Raw genomic sequence first — 22550 nt, forward strand, 5'->3', positions numbered from 1 at the left:
TACAGGAGTTGGGAGGTCATGTTGCGGCTGTACAGGACATTGGTTAGGCCACTGTTGAAATATTGCGTGCAATTCTGATCTCCTTCCTATTGGAAAGATGTTGTGAAACTTGAAAGGGTTCAGAAAAGATTTACAAAGATGTTGCCAGGGTGGAGGATCTGAGCTACAGGGCGAGGCTGAACAGGCTGGGGCTGTTTTCCCTGGAGCATCGGAGGCTGAGGGGTGACCTTATAGAGGTTTACAAAATTATGAGGGGCATGGATAGGATAAATAGGCAAAGCCTTTTCCCTGGGGTCGGGGAGTCCAGAACTAGAGGACATCGGTTTAGGGTGAGAGGGGAAAGATATAAAAGAGACCTAAGGGGCAACATTTTCACGCAGAGGGTGGTACGTGCATGGAATGAGCTGCTAGAGGATGTGGTGGAGGCTGGTACAATTGCAACATTTAAGAGACATTTGAATGGGTATATGAATAGGAAGGGTTTGGAGGGATATGGGCCAGGTGCGGGCAGGTGGGACGAGATTGGGTTGGGATATCTGGTCGGCGTGGACAGGTTAGACCGAAGGGTCTGTTTCCATGCTGTACATCTCTATGACTCTATAATCTTTAACATTCAGTAGGGTCAGAAATACTGTAAAAAACCAATTCAGGGAAGAGTTTTGTTTTAATTGGGTGTTGAGTCACTGCTGCAATCTGTCTGGTGGAGGTACACCCAGACTGTCATTAGAGAGGGAATTCCAGGATTTTGACCCACCAACAGTGATGTATTTTCCAGTCAGAATGGTGATTAGCTTGGGAAGGAAACATATAGTTGTTGTTGCTGTTTAGGTTGTAGCGGTTCCAAGTTTGGGAAGTGTTGTCAAAGAACAGTTTCCTTGTGGATTATAAGCTATTTAAAAATATGCAATTTGTTAATGAGATAAACCAGAGAACATGTGTTTTGCTATATTTGACCCACACAGACTCGCTCTCTATTATATTGTTTTTGGATGCAGAATGTTTCACAAGAATCTGGAATGCTATCATTGGAGTTGCACTATGAGTACAAGTCCAGCACATCTCTGAAGGCAGTAACCGGTACCATTCTGTAGACTGGACTGGATTCTGTGAGAAATTATGGTGAAGGTATTGAGATGTGAAACACACAGAGACCTCGCACATAGTTGATTTTGTTATCCAGCTCTTCCCCAAGTTTCACCATACCATATCTTGTCAGATTGTCCATTGAAACATTCACATTAACCTTTCCCAAAGGTTTCTCCCTTGAGGTGTAATGAACTGTTAACGTGCAAAGTCTTAAATATAAGCATCATCTCTAGTTTTAAAGCTTCCGAATCTCATTTCTTAAAGCTTTGATTTCAACTTTTTCTTAGTCTTTTATCTCTCAATCCATTTTCCTTTTCATCTCTAGATGTCACTTTCTGTATATGATTTTACATTTTTATTATTCCCCATCCTTAGTTGCCCTTGAGGAGGTGGTGAGCTGCCTTCTTGAACCACTGCAGTCCAGATGTTGTAGGTTTATCCACAATGCCATTAGGGAGGGAATTCCAGGATTTTGACCCAGTGATAGTGAAGGAAGGGCGATATATTTCCAAGTCAGGATGGTGAGTGGCTTGGAGGGGAGCTTACAGGTGATAGTGATCCCATGTATCTGTTGCCTTTATCCTTCTAGCTGGAAATGGTCATGTGTTTGGAAGGTGTTGTGTAAGGATCTTTGGTGAATTTCTTCAATGCATCTTGTAGATAGCACACTGGTGTTACTGAGTGTCGGTGGTGGAGGAAGTTGTTGGTGTACCAATCAAATGGGCTGCTTTGTCATAGATGGTGTCAAAGCCTCTTGAGTGTTGCTGAAGATGCACCCCATTTCCAGACAAATGGGGAGTATGCTATCACACGCCTGACTTGTGCCTTGTTGATGGTGGACAGGCTTTGGGTTAGCAGGAAGTGAATGTCCTGCCATAATATTCCTAGCCTCTGACCTTCTGTTGTAGCTGATACATTTAAGTGGCAAGTCCAGGTGAGTTTCTGGTCAGTGGTAACTCTTAGGATATTGATTGTGGAGGATTCAGTGATAGTAACACTATTCAATGTTAAGAGACAACCTAACCACTACCCCTTATGTGAGATGTTCAGAGTCTGGCATTTGTGCGGTATGAATGTTACTTGCCATTTCTCAGCCAAAGGTTGGATATTATCCAGATCTTGTTGCATTTGAACACTGACTGCTTCAGTATCTGAGGACTCTCAAATGTTGATTGTGTAATGTCCATCATCGCTTCTGACCTTATGATAGACAGAAGATCTTTGATAAATAAAGGTGATTAGGCCAAGGATATGACCCTGAGGAATGTTTACTGAGATGACTGACCTTCAACAATCACAACCATCCTATGTGCCCGGCGTGACTCTAGCCAGTAGTGTTTGTCCCTGATACCAATTGATTCCAGTTTAGCCAGGGCTCCTTGATGCCACACTCGGTTGAATCCAGCCTTGCTGTTAAGGGCTGTCTCCTTCACCTCAGTTCTGGAATTCAGCGCTTTTTTCCATGCTTTATCCTGCATTTTGTGTACAGGACATATCTGGGCAATTTTCCGATTTGTCAGGTAGATGTCAGTGTTATACTAACTGTACTGGAACAGCTTGGCTAGGGGACCAGCAAGTTCTAGAGCACAAGTTTTCAGTAGTATTGGCAGATGTTGTCAGGACCCAGAGCCTTTGCAGTATCCTGTCCCTCCAACCATTTCTTGATATCACACAGAATGATTTGGATTGGCTGAAGACTGGTATCTGTGATGTTGGGATCCACGGGAGGAGGCTGAGATGGATCATTCACTCAGTAATCTTCAGCCAGAAGTGCTGTGAATTTTCAGCCTTATCTTTTCTTCTGTGTTGGGCTTTTCCAGCATTGAGCATGGGGACATCTGTGGAGCCCTCTCTTCCAGTGAGTTTAGATTAGATTACATTACATTACACAGTGGAAACAGGCCCTTCGGCCCAACTAGTCCACACCGACCCACCGAAGTGCAACCCACCCATACCCCTACATTTCACCCTTACCTAACACTATGGGCAATTTAGCATGGCCAATTCACCTGACCTGCACATCTTTGGACTGTGGGAGGAAACCGGAGCACCTGGAGGAAACCCACGCAGACATGGGGAGAACGTGCAAACTCCACACAGTCAGTCGCCTGAGGCAGGAATTGAACCTGGGTCTCCAGCACTGTGAGGCAGCAGTGCTAACCACTGTACCACCGTGCCGCCCACTTGTTTAAGGTTCCACCACCATTCACAACTGGATGTGGTAGGACTGCAGAGCCTAGATGAAATGCATTGGTTCTGGGATCGCTTGGTTCTGTCTATCACTTGCATGCTAAGCAGCAAGTGATAGAGAGAATGAGAACCAGGGGGCTGCCGGGAAGGTAAGCAAACAGTTTAAAAAGCTGATACATTCGCCAACACTGCCCCCTGCCTGCAACACTGCCCTCCCGCTCCCTGCAGTTATTGCTATCACTGAGACTTGGTTGAGGGAAGGGCATGATTGGCAACTAAATGTCCCAGGATATCGATGCTTCAGGCGGAAGAGAAAGGGAGGTAAAAGGGATGGAGGAGTTGCATTACTGGTCAAAGAGGATATCACAGCTGGGCTGAGGGAGGGCACTATGGAGGACTCGAGCAGTGAGGCAATTGGGCAGAGCGCAGAAGTAGGATGGATGCGGTAACAATGTTGGGGCTTACTACAGGCCTATCTCATGTTCGCTGTTGGGAAAAGTACAAATATGTAGAGTGATCATAGAAAGATGTAGGAGCAACAGGGTGGTGGTAATATTAGATTTTAATTTTCCCAACATTGACTGGGAATCACTTAGTGTGATAGGATTGGATGGAGCAGAATTTGTAAGAAGCATCCAGGAGGGTTTTCTAGAGCAGCATGTAAGTAGTGCAACTCGTGAAGGGGCCATCCTTAGTGAGCAGGGTTAAGGAAAACCCCAAAGCCTTTTATTCATATATAAGGAGCGAGAGGGTAACAAGGGAAAGGGTTGGCCCACTCAAGGGCAAAGGAGGAAAGTTATGCATTGAGTCAGAGAAAATGGGTGAGATTCTTAATGAGCACTTTGCTTCAGTATTCACCAAGGAGACAACATGGCAGATGTTGAGGTTAGGAATAGATCTTCAATTACTCTAGGTCGTGTTGTCATAAGGAGAGAGGAAGTGTTGTGTATTCTAAAAGGTATTAAGGTGGACAAGTCCCCAGGACCGGATGGCATCTATCCCAGGTTACTGAGGGAAGCAAGAGAGGAAATAGCTGGGGCTTTAACAGATATCTTTGCAGCATCCTTGAACACAGGGGAGGTCCCGGAGGACTGGAGAATTGTTAATGTTGTTCCCTTGTTTAAGGAGGGGAGTAGGGGTAACCCAGGTAATTATAGACCTGTGAGCCTGATGCCAGTGGTAGGGAGGCTACTGGAGATAGGAGAAATACCCGTTTGGAAGAAAATGGACTTATCAGTGATAGGCAGCATGGTTTTGTGCAGGGAAGGTCATGTCTTACAAACCTAATAGAATTCTTTGAAGAGGTGACAAAGTTGATGTCATATACATGGACCTTAGTAAGGCATTTGATAAGGTTCCCCATGGTAGGTTGATGAAGGAGGTGGAGTTGCATGGGGTCCAGGTAGCTATCCATCTAGCTAGATTGATAGAGAACTGGCTGGGCAACAGGAGTCAGAGTAGTAGTGAAAGGAGCTTCTCAAAATGGAGACCTGTGACCAGTGGTGTCCCACAGGGTCCGTGCTAGGACTACTGTTGTTTGTGATATACATAAATGATTTGGAGGAATAGATAATATGTGCAGGAGTAAGCCATTCGGCCCTTCGAGCCAGCACTACCATTCATTATAATCATGGCTGATCATCCACAATCAGTATCCTGTTCCTGCCTTATCCCTATAATTCTTGATTCCACTATCCTTAAGAGCTCTATCCAACTCTTTCTTGAAAGTATCCAGAGACTTGGCCTACATTGCCTTCGGAGGCAGAGCATTCCACATATCCACCACTCTCTGGGTGAAGAAGTTTCTCCTCAACTGTGTTCTAACTGGCCTACCCCTTATTTTTTAACTCATCCACAAACTCCATCAACAAACACATAGACCTGGACCCAATATACCGGCCACTACAGCGGACAGCTGAAACTGACAACCGGAAGCGACAGGGACAGGCCACTATAAATGCCGGAGGAAACACCACAGAAGCGCTTCACAAGAGGCTCCCAAGCACTGAGGATGTCACCTAGACAGGGGACGAAACGTTTGCAACAAAAACTTCCAGCTTGGCGAACAGAACCACAGCAACAAGCACCCGAGCTACAAATCTTCTCACAAACTTTGAGTCATTTAAGACGTATCTAGACAGATACATGAATGGGCAGGGAGCAGAGGGATACAGACCCTTGGGAAAAGAGGCAGCTGATTTAGATAGAGAGTATGGATCAGCATAGGCTTGGAGGGCCAAAGGACCTGTTCCTGTGCTGTGCTGTTCTTTAAGTAGTCATGTTTGGTAGCTTCACCAGGTTGACACCTTGAATTCAGGCTTAAAACTTTGATTACATTACACATAGAATAAGCATCTTCTGTGATTCCTTGGGCAAAAGAGATGCTGAACAATATTTACTGCTATCTCATTGCCCAGCCTGATGCCCCTCCACCCCCCATATACCATTGAAAGCTTTGCTGTGGATGTTTTCCCTTCCCAGCTCCCCCTGCTTTCTGGGTTGCCATGGGGAAAGTGACAATAGACTTTGTGAAAGTGATGTAAAGGCACAGAAATTCCCCATTGGAGGCTGTGCAGTGACCTCATCTACTTCGATTTGACTCCAGAAGTTTATATAGATCAAGAGTTTTATTTTGGCTACAATTGCCTCAGTGGGCTTCCCTTTTATTATTGAATTCTCACTAAAAACCAGTCGTTTTTGGAAGAATCAGCCTCGAATTAAGAAAATGGATGGGGGCCAAGGTGAATTCGAAGCATAAAAACAATATTATTATTTTGGCTTCTGTATAAATAATTTAGCAGAACCCTTGAGCATTTATAGTAACACACAGCTAAACTTCACTTTGATTTCTTGTCACATGTACATAAATACAAGCATCTCTGGATTAGCGGTGCTGGAAGAGCACAGCAGTTCAGGCAGCATCTGAGGAGCAGTAAAATCAACAATTCGGGCAAAAGCCCTTCATCAGGAATACAGGAAGAGAGCCTGAAGGGTGGAGGGATAAGTGAGAGGAGGGTGGGGGTGGGGAGAAAGTAGCATAGAGTACAATAGGTGAGTGGGGGAGGTGGATGTGGGCGGAGGGTGGAGTGGATGGGTGGAAAAGATGATAGGCAGGTAGGACAAGTCTTGGGGACAGTGCTGAGCTAGAAGTTTGGAACTGGGGTGAAGTGGGGGAGGGGAAAGCAGACCACTGGGAGAAGAAAGCTTGGACAGAGTAAGGCATACAGGTTACACTGCACAGGATGCAACATTCTTTGATCTTGCTTTTATATTGGCCCCAACCATCATTTTTAATTGAGACTCAGTCACTTATCGGACTAGATTTTATGGTTGGCAAAGTAGTGATGGAGTTTCCCACCGACTTCGATGAAAGCTGCCTCCCTCCATTTCCTAGCAACCTCTTTGGGAAAGGGGGAAGCTTTGTCATTGTTTATTTGATTCCATAGCCAAGCCCAAAGCATCCAGCAGCTGATAGACCAAGCAAGATAAGCTGAAAATGTGTTGCTGGAAAAGCGCAGCAGGTCAGGCAGCATCCAGGGAACAGGAGAATCGACGTTTCGGGCATAAGCCCTTCTTCCTGTTCCCTGGATGCTGCCTGACCTGCTGCGCTTTTCCAGCAACACATTTTCAGCTCTGATCTCCAGCATCTGCAGACCTCACTTTCTCCTCCAAGCAAGATAAGCCCCTCCTTACACTGATTCTCAGACTGCAAAACTAGAAACTAAAATGCAATAATTATCGAACAGTTTTTGAATAACTTTGCCTTTTGTAAACTAAAGATTGTGCCACACAGATCATTGCAACTGCCAGTAAACTGCAATATTAACAGTGATTTAGATTGAACACAAGCAATGGGACCAGGAATATTTCCTTAGTTTCTCAAAATGGCTATGCCATTGTTTAACATCTTAGCTGATCCCTGCTCTACTCCACTTTTCTTCCAGCTCCCCATAACCTTTGAGCCCCAAATAATGTTCTAAAAAGGTATCAGTCCAGCACATTGCTTTACATAATTATTTGATTTTTTAAAAAAAAAATTTAGGACAGTCAAGGATCAAAGTATCACATCAGAGCAACGTAACCCTTTCCAAGTATTAAATTAAAGTACATTACAATTCTGATTGCTAAAAAGCAAAAATATTGTTCATGTTGTAAATCTAAAATAGAAAACACTGCAGGTTTTACGTACATTTGGCAATAGTGGAGCAAGAATCAGAAAATTCCGATCAATGACCTTGAGTCAGAATTGTCCAACTTCAGCTGTTTTTACAACAGTTGATGTTATTCACATTTCATGACAGAGTTTTCAGTAAATTAGTTTTGATAATCTGTGGTAGTGAATTCTTCCAGATTTACACCTTCTGCAGACAAGGTTGAGGAGCTGAAGTTGGAATATTTTTAATGCAGTTTCTCATACTTCGCAAGTTGATATTGTCAAGCCAGAGAATCAGAACTTCAATGAATTAATAGACTAGCTAATGGTGTGTGAGGGAGGCAGCCCACTACAAAGCATTTTACTAACAATTGACTTTATTTTTCTTTTTGAAGTGGCATCTTTCGACCTATCTGGGCAGCATATGGAGAATACTTGTATGTCCCTCCTCAGCGCTGGGTTCACAACTTGCAGGTACTGAATTATTCATTTGATACATTTAAGCTTGCTTTCAAATGAAACTTTAATCACACGAGTGTTTGTTAAGTCTGCAAAGGGGAAGGGTGAGAGATACCACTCCTAGCACGAACAGTTAGAACATTGTCTGAAGATGAGTAATGGAAAATAGTGGATGACCAGACTAGAGTCTCAGGCAGCAGAATAATAGAGAAAATTGAGGTGATGATGATGATTATCTATGCAGAGCTATTGAGTTAAGTATCAGGCTCAGTAACTATGCCACAATGTTGGCTGGCCATTTGTTATTTATGGAGAAAGTGAGGAAACAGATGCTGGAGATCAGAGCTGAAAATGTGTTGCTGGAAAAGCACAGCAGGTCAGGCAGCATCCAAGGAGCAGGAGAATCGACGTTTCAGGCATGAGCCCTTCCTCAGGAATGAGCCATTCCTGAGGAAGGGCTCATGCCCGAAACGTCAATTCTCCTGCTCCTTGGATGCTGCCTGACCTGCTGCGCTTTTCCAGCAACACATTTTCAGCATTTGTTATTTATGGCCATGTGTAAACTGCATTCTGGGAAAGCAAAATAACTTGAATCAGTTTAACATTAATACTAACACTTTGCACTGATTTTCAGAGTTATTACATCATTTAATTGCTACTTCATTAAAAAGTATCATGCACTAATTTGCATGGCAACTAGGAGCAGGAGTAGGCCATTCAGCCCTTGGAGCCTGCTGTATCACTTGCTATTATCATTGGCTGATCCTCTGTCTCATTAAAGGCTTCAAGAGGTATGGTAAAGTGTTAAATATTGAATATATTCAGTGACTTACAGCTTGGAAACAGGCCCTTTGGTCTAACTAGTCCACGTCGATCATATTCCAAAACTAAACTCTTCCCACCTGCTTGCGTTTGGCCCATATCCTTCCAAATCTTTCCCCTGTTGTACTTATCCAAATGTCTTTTAAATGTTGTAACTGTACCTCCAACCACCACTTCCCCCGGCAGTTCATTCCATGCACTGTCCACTGTGTAAAACATTGCCCCTCATGTCCTTTTTAAATGTTTCTCCTCTAATCTTCCAATTATGCCTCCTGGTTTTGATCTCCCCCACTTGAGGGAAAAGACCTTTGCTATTCATCTTATCTATGTCCCTCACCATGTCATAAACCTCCTTAAAGTCACCTCTCAACCACCTGTACTCCAGTGAAAAAGGTCCCAGCTTCCTCTTGTATTTCAAACCCTCCATACCCAGCAACATCCTGATAAGTCTTTTCTGAACCCTCTTTGTTAAAAAGCAGCTTCCCTTTCACAGTCTTTAGAAAAATTAGCTCTTAATGAAATGATTTAAAAAATGCAGTGTCAAAATCTCCTACTAAGGAATTGAAATTCCCCTGCTAAGTGCAGAGTGACCACATAGGCCAAGCATTTCAGCAAGATGGACGATGTGTTCATGCGACAGTTTGAGTGCAAAGAGATTTGCAATTCAAATCCAAAATTAATAAGTTATCTGATGACTGTCCATAGGATGCACTTTTGCACTCTAAGCATGCAAACACAGGAAAGAGCCATAGATAATCACAGCATTTACCAACAAAGAGTCCCTAGGATTACATGTCAATCATTGGTACCATCCATCCTTATAGGCATCATATTGTGCAGTAGCCAACAGGTGAAAGCTTCTTTTCTATCTTTTTTTTCCTCAGTCAGATAAGTTTTTTTGGTATAACCCATCTTCTATGTAAACATATAATCATTGCTTAATTGTATCCAAGTGGTGGGTATTAACTGGGGATTGATCCCATAAACAGATAGACTAAAACTGCAGCTGCTGGGTGGGGTAGTATATGCTCAGAATGTGTAAATCTGTAAATAAATATAACAAGTGCACGAAGACCGATTCTAGTTCATCATTCACCAGCTGACTTTCTGTAAAGGAACACTTCAATCAAAAGAAGCCAGACAACTTAGTTCATGACCACCTATTAATCTTTGCAATAAAATCTACATTAAAAAAGATCATACTGGTACTGTCCTGTACATTAGTTGAGATGCTACGGACAACTTACTTAAAGAAAGGAAGGATGCTATCTACTTGAATGAAAAATACTGAATGGTTAAAAAGATATTGAACTACACATCAGTGATAACATGAGCATCAGCTCACATTGTAGCATGATACGCATAGTCAAAGGAGATCCTCATCCAGTGAACAGAGTGTGTTCTCCACATCCGCATTACCATGGCTGTGTGTCCCCCCCCCCACCATCCTTCTAAACTCTAGTGAATACAGGCCCAATCAAACCAAAGTCTCCTCATAGGATAGTCCTGCCATCCCTGGTATCAACCTAGTGATCATGTTTCTGGCAAGATGATCCTTTCTTAGGAAGGGAGACCAACATTGTTCATAATATTCAGGTGTGATCACCCCAAGGTTCTGAATTCCTTCTTACAAACTCAAATCCTCTTGCAATGAAGGCCAGTATACCATTTGCCTTCTAGTTGCTCTTTGTACCTGGCTAGTGTACAAGAACATACCAACTTCCCAATATAGCACCATTTAAATAATGGTGAGAAACATCCTTTCTGTTTCTCAAACCAAAAAGTGTTGTACTGATGCTTTTAAGTAATCTCATTTGGCAACAATAACTGTCTAATAGTGTTGATTTCTAGCAATCTCATTGGCTGTCATTAAATACACGGATGCCTAACTATTCCATTTTTAATGGGCAGCACTCTGGACAGACAGTGATAAATTAGCTTCTCAAGCCTGGACAGTATGTGCCAGAAATCTGCCCCCCTTCTCTCTCAGGCCTAACTCCAGTTTCCACCTCTCCAGCAGTAAATCCATTCCACCCGATCATGTCGATGCTGAACAAACTCTCGGGAGGTTTTTTCACTCATAACCTTGCATTTTTTGGTAAAATGTTACTGAACTGTGTTTTTAATTGTTTTGTTTTCTTGTCTAGCGAGGTGGAGTAGCTTTCCTTTATCATCCATGTGTGCACCCCAGATTGAAGGAGGAGCTCTCCCTACTGGCAAGAGCATGCAAGTACCAGCACATCATCACTCCACATCTCAATTTAAGTCAGCAATGGGTAAGCACCTCACCCAGGTAATACTGCAAGGGGTCGAGGCTACATATGGATTTCCTCCCATTCCATCAATGATTCCTTCATAGCTAATCTCCAATGAAACTCATTATGGATTCACGTATTGGGCAATTGGCTGGGAACACAGTTGCCGAACACAAAATGCAAGGGATAGCACTGAATGTAGTTTGCATACATTAGGAGAGATTGGGAATAAAAATGATCTGAAAACAATTTATAGCAAAGCAGTGTAAAGTTTTAGCTGTTAATTCTTTCCAGATTCCCCAAACTGTGGGGGCACCAGCCAGAGGTTTGAGCTCACAAGGCATAATCTCATGGGGGTTTTCATCTATTCTGTAACTCTCACACTAAGGATTAATGCCCTTGGAACAGTAAGAATGGACTCTGTTTAAACTCTGAATTGATTTCAAATGGACCTGTTTTCCCCCCACCTTTAGTTTGTGCCCCGGTCCCTGCAGTGAAAATGGAACCTGTATCCCCTGCTTTTAAACTTAGTCTAAATCCCATTCAAAGTACTCAGTGCTTAGCAAAACCAGACAGGGAACAATTGCATAAATGTTTTCCGCAAATAAATATTCCTTTAAGAGAATTAATCCTTCTATCTTAAACCTAATTGTGTTAATTTAGTTACACTGTTTTACTTTTACAGCCTCTGGCCTTAGTTACATGGGGTAAAAGTTTGGAAATGTCAACGATTAATGTGGCAGAAGCTGTTTCTTGGCTGAGGGAGAGCGTAAACCCAGCTCGCAGCTCTGAAATGGAAGAGGTTGGTGCTTACAATTACCTGCTGATCTGGAGAGCAAAGCTGACATCAGCCAGCAGTGATCAAGTTACCTGTCCTGAAAACCAAGTGAAGGTAAGTTGACCCTCTGAAAGAGCAAAACGTAATGCCAGCTGAAGGCCATAGATGGAGTCAAATTGCTTGCTTCAGAAATGCTACGTAAGCAATGAACCCTTTTTGTTTAATATAAAAGCTAACACACTAAGGAGTTGCTGATTCAGCGAAGAAAGCAAGAATTAATTATTTGCAGTTATTAGGATACAGCTGGCCTAGATAAAGGACTTTGGACTTAGGACTTATTCCAGGTTGGGATTCAATTAGTCTGGTAAAAATCTAGGCCTAAAATAATGTAGTGGTAAACACAAATGCAGTTCCTTAATTGTTCTTGTGCATGATTTATTTTAATGAACAAAGAGAATTTTACAGTTGTCAGGAATTATACTAATTAAATTGTGAACAATTTGTAAGTCCTGAGGAGCCCCGTTGTGGGCACTGTAACATGGTTCCATGCAGCTTCACATCAAACCTAAATCCCAGGTATGTGCTGCATGAGCCAAGACAACAGATGAATTGCTGAGAATTAGCCTCAGGCACCTTGTCACATTTAAAAAGGAGAGGGGGTGGGGGTGGGGGTGGGGGGAGGAGTATCTGCCAGAATTCACACAGCTATCGTGATAATATATGCAAGTCATGTGAAGATAGATGTTGGTTGTTCTTGTTAATACTGTACATCCCCAGCTATAAACAGCTGCTTTTACAATGACCTCAAAAATATCTAACTAGTAGTGGCAACTTTGGAATTCTCTGGGGTTGCAAAGAGGATGGCATAAAATGCAAACAAAAACAAATTGCTGGAAACGCTCAGCTGGTCTGGCAGCATCTGTGGAGAGAAATCAGAGTTAATGTTCGGGTGTAGTGACCCTTCCTCAGAATTGATGGTAGCTCAGGCAAAGTTGCTTTTTATGTAGAAGATAGGGTGAGGGGACGGAGTAAATAATAAGTAGAGAAGAACAGTTGAACAGACAAAGGAATGGATAACAGTCATCGAGGAAAATGAATAGCTGCTAATGGGGATAATTAGTGGCTAACGATGGGTTGTGTGTAATGGCAAACCATGTGGTAACAAGGCTGGGGATTGGGGTAAGGTCACAGACAAAGTGTTGATCTTTGCTGGAGCACTGCAGCAAGCCTGAGACAGAGATGTTGGCAAGGGAACTGGAAGGGTCTTCCTTGCAGACAGAATGTAGATGTTCTGTGAAGCAGTCACCCAGTCTGTACTTCATTTCCACAATGTAGAGGAGACCCCCATGTTGTGAACAGCGAATGCAGTAGACTAGATTAAGTGAAGTGCAGGTAAAGCGCTGCTTCACCTGGAAGGTGTGTTTGGGCCCTTGGATACCGAGGAGGGGGGGAAGTAAATGGGCAGGTGTTACACCTTCTGCAGCTGCAGGGGAAGGTGCCGTGGGCCTGTTGGTAGTGAAACAGGGTATCCCGGAGGAATCGGGGCCCCTGTCAACTGCAATGCTGGGGCATCCTCAGTTGAGGAAGGTGGAGGACATTTTGGAGGCTCCCTTGTCAAAGTTGGCATCAGAACAGATGTGAGGGAGGAACTAATAGAATAGAGTCTTTAGAGGAAGCAGACTGTGAGGATGTATAGTCAAGGTAACTGTGGGAGCCAGTGAATTTGTAGTGGATTTTAGTGGCCAGCCCATCTCCAGAATTGGAAACAGATGTCAAGGAAGGGAAGGGAGGAGTCAGAGATGGACCAGGTGAAAGTAAGAGCGGGGTGGAAATTGGAAGCGAAATTGATAAAATCTTTCAATTCTGGACAAGAGAGGGAAGCAGTGCTGATGGTATCAGTATACAGGAGAAAAAGTTTTGGGTGTGGGGCAGAAGCGGACTGTAACAAGGAATATTCCACATATCTCCCAAAGAGTCATAACCAGGTACCCAGAGACATGTGGGTACCCATGGGCCACCTCTCTGACGAGAAGAAAAGGAGAGGATTTAAAAGAGAAGTTGTTGAGGGTGAGCATTGGTGATGGTGATGCTTCAGGCCTTTTTCCAGGAATGGAGAGCCCTGAGACTATTAATTGGGGATGAACATGCAAAGAGATTGCAGATCCATGGTAAGAGATCCCGGAAATTGCAAATTCTAAACCTGATGTAAAGTGGGAAGGGACTGGACAAGATGAGAAAGTAGAGTCAAGGTAGGAAAAGAAGAATTCAGAGGGGCAGGAGCTGGCAGAAACAATGGGTCTGCCAGGACAGTCCTGTTTGCAGATTTTGGGAAGGAGGTAGAAGTGAGCTATGTGCTTGGAGGCAGTAGGGTGGGAGATATCACCAGCTGAAATGACGGTAGTGACCATATGGACACAATGCGCTGATGTTCCAGGGTGGGATCATGGTCCAGGGGGAGGTAGGAATCGGAGAGCTGGCACTCAGTCTCTAGACGTCAGAGGTCAGTCACTAGACAACAACAGCATCACCCTTGTCAGCAAGCTTAATCAGAAAGTCAGGGTTGGCTCTGAGAACACAGAGCACTGTCAGTTCACAGGGAGATAGGTTGGAATGGGTGGGGGACTGAGAAATTGAAGCAACCAATGTCATGTTGACAGAGGGCTGTGTGTATCTCAGTCTTTGCATCTTTTGTTCCTGGATGCCTGAAGGAAAAGAACAAGTTTCTTGTTGGTATAAAATGCAAGTTGTTTGGAAGAGTAGGAATTGAAACTGTTTGTTTTGGACGTACCAGCATTTAAAATCATGTATAAAACTGTTAAATTTCTTTTGGCAGGAACTGCAAGACTACTTTAAGAAAAGTGAACTTCAGTCAGCAATAAGAAAAAGGAATAATAAAGTTGGAGTAAATGTGCTCAGCAAAGGACTGCACATGATCTTGAGGAGGAGAAGAGACTCTTCTCATCTCAGAGAACCTACTCAGCCCAGCAGGCTCATAGATGGGACTTCTTCCAGGGCAGAGATTTCTTGGAAGATGCACGTGGGTTCCACAAAGAACATGTCCATTGTGAATCAATCAGCCAATGGACCAGCAGTAATCACTGGAGACTCTGAGAAAATCACAGGGAGCAAAATTCCTGGGAACCAGGAAATAGGGGGAGGGGAACAGAACAAGAGAAATAATTTGATGCCCACATTTCAGCAAGTAGACACAGCATCTCACTCGGAGGCACCTGGAAGTAAAGCTCATCAACAGACCTTTCCGCACAGTGCAGCTAGGCTGTTGAATTCAAGTGTGTTCCCTGTTGAACAATTAAATTCTCGTCACCAGAATCAAATGCACACTACGTCAGATTCTTCACTGGATTCACAAGTGAAAGCTCAGAGGACTGAGAGTTCTTCACAAGAACATGTCAAAAGTGGTGCAAGTATCACTGACAAAGCTAACCGCCAAATCCTAGAGAACCCTGTCACGAAGGAGCAGCAGATGGTTAAAATTATTGCTAATAGTAATCATGTTCCTGACAGTCGAGCTGCCAATAAGGACACAGGTCAAATACCTCAGAATGGAAGCAAAGTGAGTGGGGAAAATGCAAAACCTCTACAGCTATTCCAGACTTCAGAAACGTCTTCCAAAAATTATGTTGGAATGAAGCAGAGTGATGAACTAGACAGTGGAGAGTTTGGCAGTGACAGAACAGTTCAAAAAGTGGAGGTGAAGGGACCAGATATCCCAAAGAGTAACAGGACAGCAATCCTGAATGCTCAGGATGATCACAATGAGACTGCAGCAGTGAATTCTGCAAAGGCGAACTGCAAATGTGAAGGTGCAGCTTCCCAGAACATACAGCCTGCACCTGCTAGTGCAGATTCAAATCCTTTAAAGGCAGGGACGCTTGAGAAAACTCAACACCATGACGAAGATAGGACATTGTACATCCCTACACCACGAACAGAGGAGGCAGCCTGGGCTGCAGCTGCCCTTGCTTTCCTCTTTGTATTCCTTACACTGGCAGTGTTATACACCAGGCTGTACAGAAAATTTATAAAGAGTGACAGTTTATACTGGACACCAGTTCCAGGCATTGATGGACAAGAAACTGTAGCAGGTGAAACTTTTTTAAAAAAAATGCTATCAACACAAAAAGTTTACTCAGACATTTCTTTGCTTAGAGGTGGCAATTTGTGGCCTTACTACATTAATCCCTTCCAGCTCTTGCCCCTTTGCCCTTGGGAAAGCAGGATACTGCTTAAATGTTATGAGTTCTGACATCCACCTGCAAAATGCATTTACACTCAACAACACTTAGTTTCCTCAACAAATCTTTGCTGGCCATCCTCATTAAGCATGACTCTCCAAATTCAACTATAGTCTGCCTGTGAGAATTCTTCCAAAGAACTTCCTCACCATCGAGGTTAGACTTACTGACCTAGAAATTAGAATTAGGATGTGAAATATTCAATGCAAGGGGAAAAATAAATTTAAAAAGGCAACAAAAATATCTGCAGCTCCTCCCACTGGTTGCATTGCTCAACTTGAAATGCTATGGAGGTAAATAGCAATGTTGGGAACTCTAATTCTAAATGAATTAGTCTTAAATAACTTGCTAGTCTTTAGTCTCATGTCAACTTGAAGTAAACATTGCTATTTAAAGTGTTCCCTGGCCACATTTAGAGTCGGAAATAATTAATAGTTATGGGGGAAGGTAAGAAGCCAATTGCCAACACCTGCCTCCTTCAAAGGTATTTTATGCCGTTAAAAGAAATTTTCTCCTTACTGAAATGCTTTATAGTTTTGCAAATAGCCCTTGCAACATTTTTTTGCTCAGAGAAACTATCAATTCAATACTAAAATAGCCCCAGCGGAGTATCAGTATATTACCTAGGCTATTAGCAACATTTATCTCCAGTACAAGAGGCCATTCATCCTCCAGGGCAGCACTTAATTGAACAATATGGTCATTCTTGTGTTCCCACTGTGGCCCCTTAGCTGTTCAAGTTTGCTTCCATCAACAATCTATCTAATTTCTTTCAATGCCATGATGGTACCCACTTCCACCACCTTAGTATGCAGCAGGTTTCTGGGCTTTAGTACTCACTGCTCACATTTCCCCTTCTATTTCTTGTACAGGTCCTTAAACGATAATTCCTCAGTTTTTGCATGATTAGTTAATGGAATAATTTCTCTTTTCCCCGATTATAAATCCTGTAGCCCTCTTGTTAATCGCCCCTCAAACTCCTTGGCTTCAAGGAGAAAATCCCAGTTTCTTCCACTTCCCCATGGAGTCAAATTCCCTCATCCGTGGAACCATTTTGATTACTATTCCTAAAGAAGATACAGGGATTAGATTGTCCTTAAGCATGGTGACCAGACCTGGATGCATTCTAAAGTTGCAGTCTTAGTTGCATAAGTTTCCTGCTTTTATACTTGATTCCTTTATGAAACCCAAGATCCCATACACTAGTTATTTGGTATCTTGTTGTGGATCAACTGTAATTTTGTCTGTCAAGAAATGAGTAGGCTAATATTCCCCAAAACTTTAAATCTGACACTTTCTTACTTTCAGCACTGTCGTCATGTAAATCAGATAGTTTGCAACTTTGGGGTTCTATTCAATCTAAAGTTTATGGCTTAGGCAACTGAAGGAAAGGCAATTACAATTAGGAATATGCAGAAGGCCATAATTATAAGACTGCAAATAATTTAAGGGCTGAGGGTTTGCAGAGGTTACAGAGACGGTGAAGGATAAATCTGTAGAGGGATATGTAAAATGTAAACTTATGACATTGCACGACTGGGAGTCAGTTTATGTGGTGAGCACAAGGACAGCTGTGGGGAATGGGGTTTCCTGTGGAGAAAAAATGGACAGAAGAGCTTTTGAATTATCTCAAGTCTAAACTTGTAAAAGATTAGAATCAGTTCATCCATTTACAGTTGCAAGACCACGAAGTGGTATGCCTTAACACAAAGAAATCATAAAGGAACTCATGATAATAGCACGACAGCTAGAAAAAAAGTCAAAGGGATTATAATCAGAGGGACTATTTTCTCAAGAGGTCCAGGCACATTTACCTGGCAATACATAGAAGAACTGTTTACTTCAGATCAGAGCAGTTCACATTGGGGAAAGATTTTAAAAACAAGAACAAGCTGATATAGTGGTTTAGTATGGATAACTGACTGAGAAATAACATTAAAAGTCATGAAGGACTGTCTCATAGATGAGTAATAGAGTTTTTTTTAAATTCAAGGGAAAGTTTACAGAGTAGATAAAGGATATAAATTAGAGAGTGGTACACTGATGTGAGAATAACGAGACCATTTCAGGGTAAGAAAAGGTCAAAAGTGAGACTTACAAAGCACCTACTGAAAACCATTCAAATTAGATGCACAGGGAAGAAATCAAATCCCAGAAAAATATTGATCACAGGCTGGAATGTAGCCACACGGTTATAAATGCTAATTCGGAAGTGAATAGGAACCAGTGATAGAAAAGGCAGGCACTATACTTCAACAAAACAAACAAACCAGTCAGCTCTAACTTAAAATGCATTTAGATAGACGTTAGAAGTGCAAGACCTAGGGGCGTTCATAATTTTAAATTGATTCAAATCACTTATGGACTGAAATTAGAGAGATAATATTATTTCACTTATGAGAAATAAAGAGAAAACAATATGATAGGATAGTTAGGGAGAAACTATTCCCATTTATAAAAGGATCAAGAACCAGAAGGCACAGATTTAAAGTGATTTGCAAAAAGTGAAAACATGAAACAGATTCAATTGAGGCATTCAAGAGGGTACTGGCTGATTATTTGGATGCCAGCTATGTACAGGGATATGGGGGAAAGGTGGGAAATTGGCAGTAGTTAATGAAGAGCTGGTGCAGATACAGAAACATGAACAGGAGCAGGCCTTCAGCCTTTTCAGTCCAGTCTGCCATTCGGTAAGATCATGAATGATCATCCAAACTCAGTACAGTACATTCAATTCCTGCTTTCTCCCCCTGCCCTTTGATCCCTTTAGCTTCCAAGAACTAAATCTAACTCCTCCTTGAAAACATGCAATGATCTGGTCTCATCTGCCTTCTGTAATAAAGAATTTTACAGGATTGCCACTCTCCACACAGGAGGAGACTAAAACTGCACACAGTGGAAGAGGGATGGCCCTATATAACCACTGCAAGACATCCATGTTTGATTACTCAAATCCTCTCCCTAAGAAGGTCAACATACCATTTACTGTCTTCACCATTTACTACACCACAATGCTTACTTTCAGTGACTGGTGTTCAAGAACACCCAGTCTGGTTGCACCTCCTCCCCCCTTTCCCCCTACCTTTCAGGCAATGTGTCTTCCTGTTTTTCCTACCAAAGTGGATATCTTCACATTTATCCACATTATAATTCATTTGCCTACGCATTCAACGTGTCCAAATCACACTGAAGCATCTCTGCATCCTCCTCACAATTCACCATCCCAGCCAGCTCGGTCTCATCTGCAAACTTCAGAGATCTTACATTTAATTCCCTTGTCTAAACTAGCCACCTTCTAACACACCTGTGTGATCTAAAAGGTCCTCCTATCCGGATAAGCCACAAGACTACTTCAGCTACATGTATTTTCACAATTTTGACAATTTATTATCAATAAGTACAAAAGAATGATAATTAATAAGGCAGTGGCTCAGTTGAATAAAACAATGAACTGTGGATGCTGGAGATTGAAAGAACAGAAAGTTGCTGGCAAATCTCAGCAGGTCAGGCAACATCTTTTCATGAAGCCTCCCTGGAATCAAGACATTAACTCTGCTTCATTGCCACAGATGCTGCCAGACGTGCTGAGTTTCTGTTTTTATTTCAGTGGTTCAGTTGGTCCACTTTGGGACATAGTTCATGACTTATGTCTGACTGAAGTTAATTTTATGTGTTTTTATATTCCTTGTGCACCTAATCACCAAACGTTATGCCTTATTAATCCTTACTATTCCTCAACACGATCAGGACAACCTGAACTCTTAATTTTCCTACCAAAGCAGTAGCAGCACAAGATCACTTCTGATTACCTAGATAGCATGCATACAGTTTATAATTGGTTTCTTAAGAGTGGTCATGTGGAAGTGATATCAGTCAGATGACTATCTCCAGACTGGTTCCCAGAGATGTCAATCATTTATACAAACTACAAAAATCCTTACAGCTTTTTTCAGTTAACTTACTAACTTTTCCTCCTGGTGCTCCTGTTTCCTCCCACAGTCCAAAGATGTGCAGGTTAGGTGAATTGGCACAGTGGCTCAGTGGTTAGCACTGCTGCCTCACAGCACAAGGATCCCAGGTTCGATTCCAGCCTCTGGCAACTGCCTATGTGGAGTTTGCAAATTCTCCATGTGTCTGCGTGGTTTCCTCCAGTTTCCTCCCACAGATGTGCAGGTCAGGTGAATTGGCCATGTTAAATTGCCCATAGTGCTAGGTGCATTAGTCAGAGGGAAATGGGTCTGGGTGGGTTACTCTTCAGAGGGTCAGTGTGGATTATGCCGAAGAGCCTGTTTCCGCACTGTAGGGAATGTAATCTTCATGATTGCCATTAAGATAAGCAGACACCACCTAAGTACTTCAGTGTCTGCTCAGAGGATCTATTGTGTCACACCCTTAAAAGAATTAACATCCAAAATATTTGACTGAGTTAAATAATTTGGAAAATTCTAAAGCCTGTTCAGACAAACCATTTGTTCACATGACATTACAATAGCTAGTCCTGTTGCTTGGAACAGACTAAAAACTCATTTTATAAAACATGTGGAACATTATCAAGAATCAAACCTTATTACTCCATTGAATCTATGCAGCCTAGATTATCTTAAGAAATCATTATATAACACGCAGTTCAGAATTTATTTCTAATGTTATGTATATGTATTGACTTTATGTTATGTTATGTACTTTAGCTTTGTAACTTTAACTATTTCTTCTTTAAGTGGTCTGGGGACATAGAATGGTCTTCAAAGGTCTTGACAGCGAGTTTTGAGAAGATTTGTAACTCAGGTTGAGGTCCTTGATGTAGATTTGCTCGTTGAGCTGGAAGGTTCATTTTCAGACATTTTCTCACCATACTAAGTAACATCATCAGTGAGCCTCCAGGATACATGCCACAAAATGACATGACCCTCTCTTACTAGTATCCCTACATAGAGATAAGGAAGGACACCACTTCAGCTGGGACAACACATCCATCCTAGGATGAGCCAAACAGATACACGCACGAGAATTCCTAGAGGCATGGCATTCCAACCGGAACTCTATCAACAAACACATTGATGTGGACCCCATTTACTACCTCCTGAGAAAAAGAACAGGAAATGACATCACCAACCCAAAGAAACTCAAACATATGAACAGAAAGCACTGCTGATGATTCCTGCTTCGGCCGGAGGCTGACTGAAGATGTTACTTAGTGTGGTGACAAAACATCTGACAATAAACTTTCCAGCTCAGCAAGCAAACCTACATCCAGGAGGTCTTGACAAGTTATAGGAGGACATAAAAAGGGAGCTTCCTCCAGCACTACAATAACCTGGGTCATGGGATCAATTTCACCAGTGACAACATGTAATCCTTTATGGTAACATGCTTTGACACTAGTATCTTTTAATTTCCTGCAGCTAACCAGAATATATAAAAATACCTCACTTGCCTATACATTTCGCATAATTAAATTATGACAAATTATTGAAAAATACACTCAAATTGACAGATGAATGAGTAATAAGATTCTAAAATTGAAACTGTTGTAGCATTACAATAACAACTTGCATTCACATGGCATTATAGAGTACTGAGAGGCCCGGATAGGGTGGATATGGAGATGATGTTTTCACTAATAGGAGAGACTAGGATCCAAAGGCACAGCCTCAGAGATAAAGGATAAAAGAACTGAGGTGAGGGATTTCTTCAGCCAGAGGGTGGTTAATCATTGCCGCAGAAAACTGTGAAGGCCAAGTTGTTGAGTGTATTTAAGACAGAGATAGATTCTTGATTAATAAAGGGATCAAGGGTTACAGGGAGAAGGCAGGCGAGCGGGTTTGAGAAATATTAGCCATAACCGAATGGCAGCGCACACTCAGGGGATGAATGGCCTAATCCTGCTCCTATATCTTATGGTCTGTGGTCCTTTGACACCTTTAACATCAGTTGTCTTCTGGTGCTTTCAAAGTTTGACAGGAGTTGAAGAGAGAGACATTAACTTGGTCAAGAGATAGGTTTGAGGGAGTGTCTGAAAGAAGAGGTCAAGACAAGTGTGGAGAAAGAATTCCAGAACTTGGGCCTTGATGGCTGAAACATACCATCAAATTGCAGAACTATCAAAATAGTTCTAACTCATAACCAGAACTAGTGGGAAGAGGACAATATAGAAATATACAGGTATACAATGAATTACATCTGTGCCTACACAGTTTTCTTCCTACTGCTTCATAAAATGTTTGTATAATTCCAAATACCAATGTGAAGTCCATCACGAATTACAATTACCAACTGAAATATACCCATTTACTAATCAGTATCTGCTTTCCACAGATCAATCAACATTCTTTCAAACCATTAACTTTGCAAGAGATCCTGTTCTGATTTTCAATAAACATTGCAAAAGTTGCTGGTATACTGAAACTCCATATAGAAGTGATTAGGAATTTCCTGGGGGAGAAAGGTGTCCAATCCAATTAGTCATTTGTAACTTGACTTCACAAATGCAGTTAATCAGTACCCCAAACCCAGGACACACTGCATCTCAAGCTGTACAGCTTCAAACATGC

The 22550-nt window shown here is 42.2% G+C and overlaps 1 protein-coding gene across 1 annotated transcript in view; it reads left to right on the forward strand.

Annotated features, from left to right (window-relative positions):
• Positions 1–22550, forward strand: part of tp53i13 (tumor protein p53 inducible protein 13) — a 42732-nt gene that overhangs the window by 17945 nt on the left and 2237 nt on the right. The window contains exons 5-8 of the mRNA XM_043718408.1: positions 7825–7903; positions 10858–10986; positions 11651–11857; positions 14577–15849. Of these exons, the coding sequence (XP_043574343.1) occupies positions 7825–7903; positions 10858–10986; positions 11651–11857; positions 14577–15849 (1688 nt within the window). The remainder of the gene's footprint in view (positions 1–7824; positions 7904–10857; positions 10987–11650; positions 11858–14576; positions 15850–22550) is intronic.

Source organism: Chiloscyllium plagiosum, chromosome 28, assembly GCF_004010195.1.
Source record: "Chiloscyllium plagiosum isolate BGI_BamShark_2017 chromosome 28, ASM401019v2, whole genome shotgun sequence".
Taxonomy (NCBI): Eukaryota; Metazoa; Chordata; class Chondrichthyes; order Orectolobiformes; family Hemiscylliidae; genus Chiloscyllium; species Chiloscyllium plagiosum.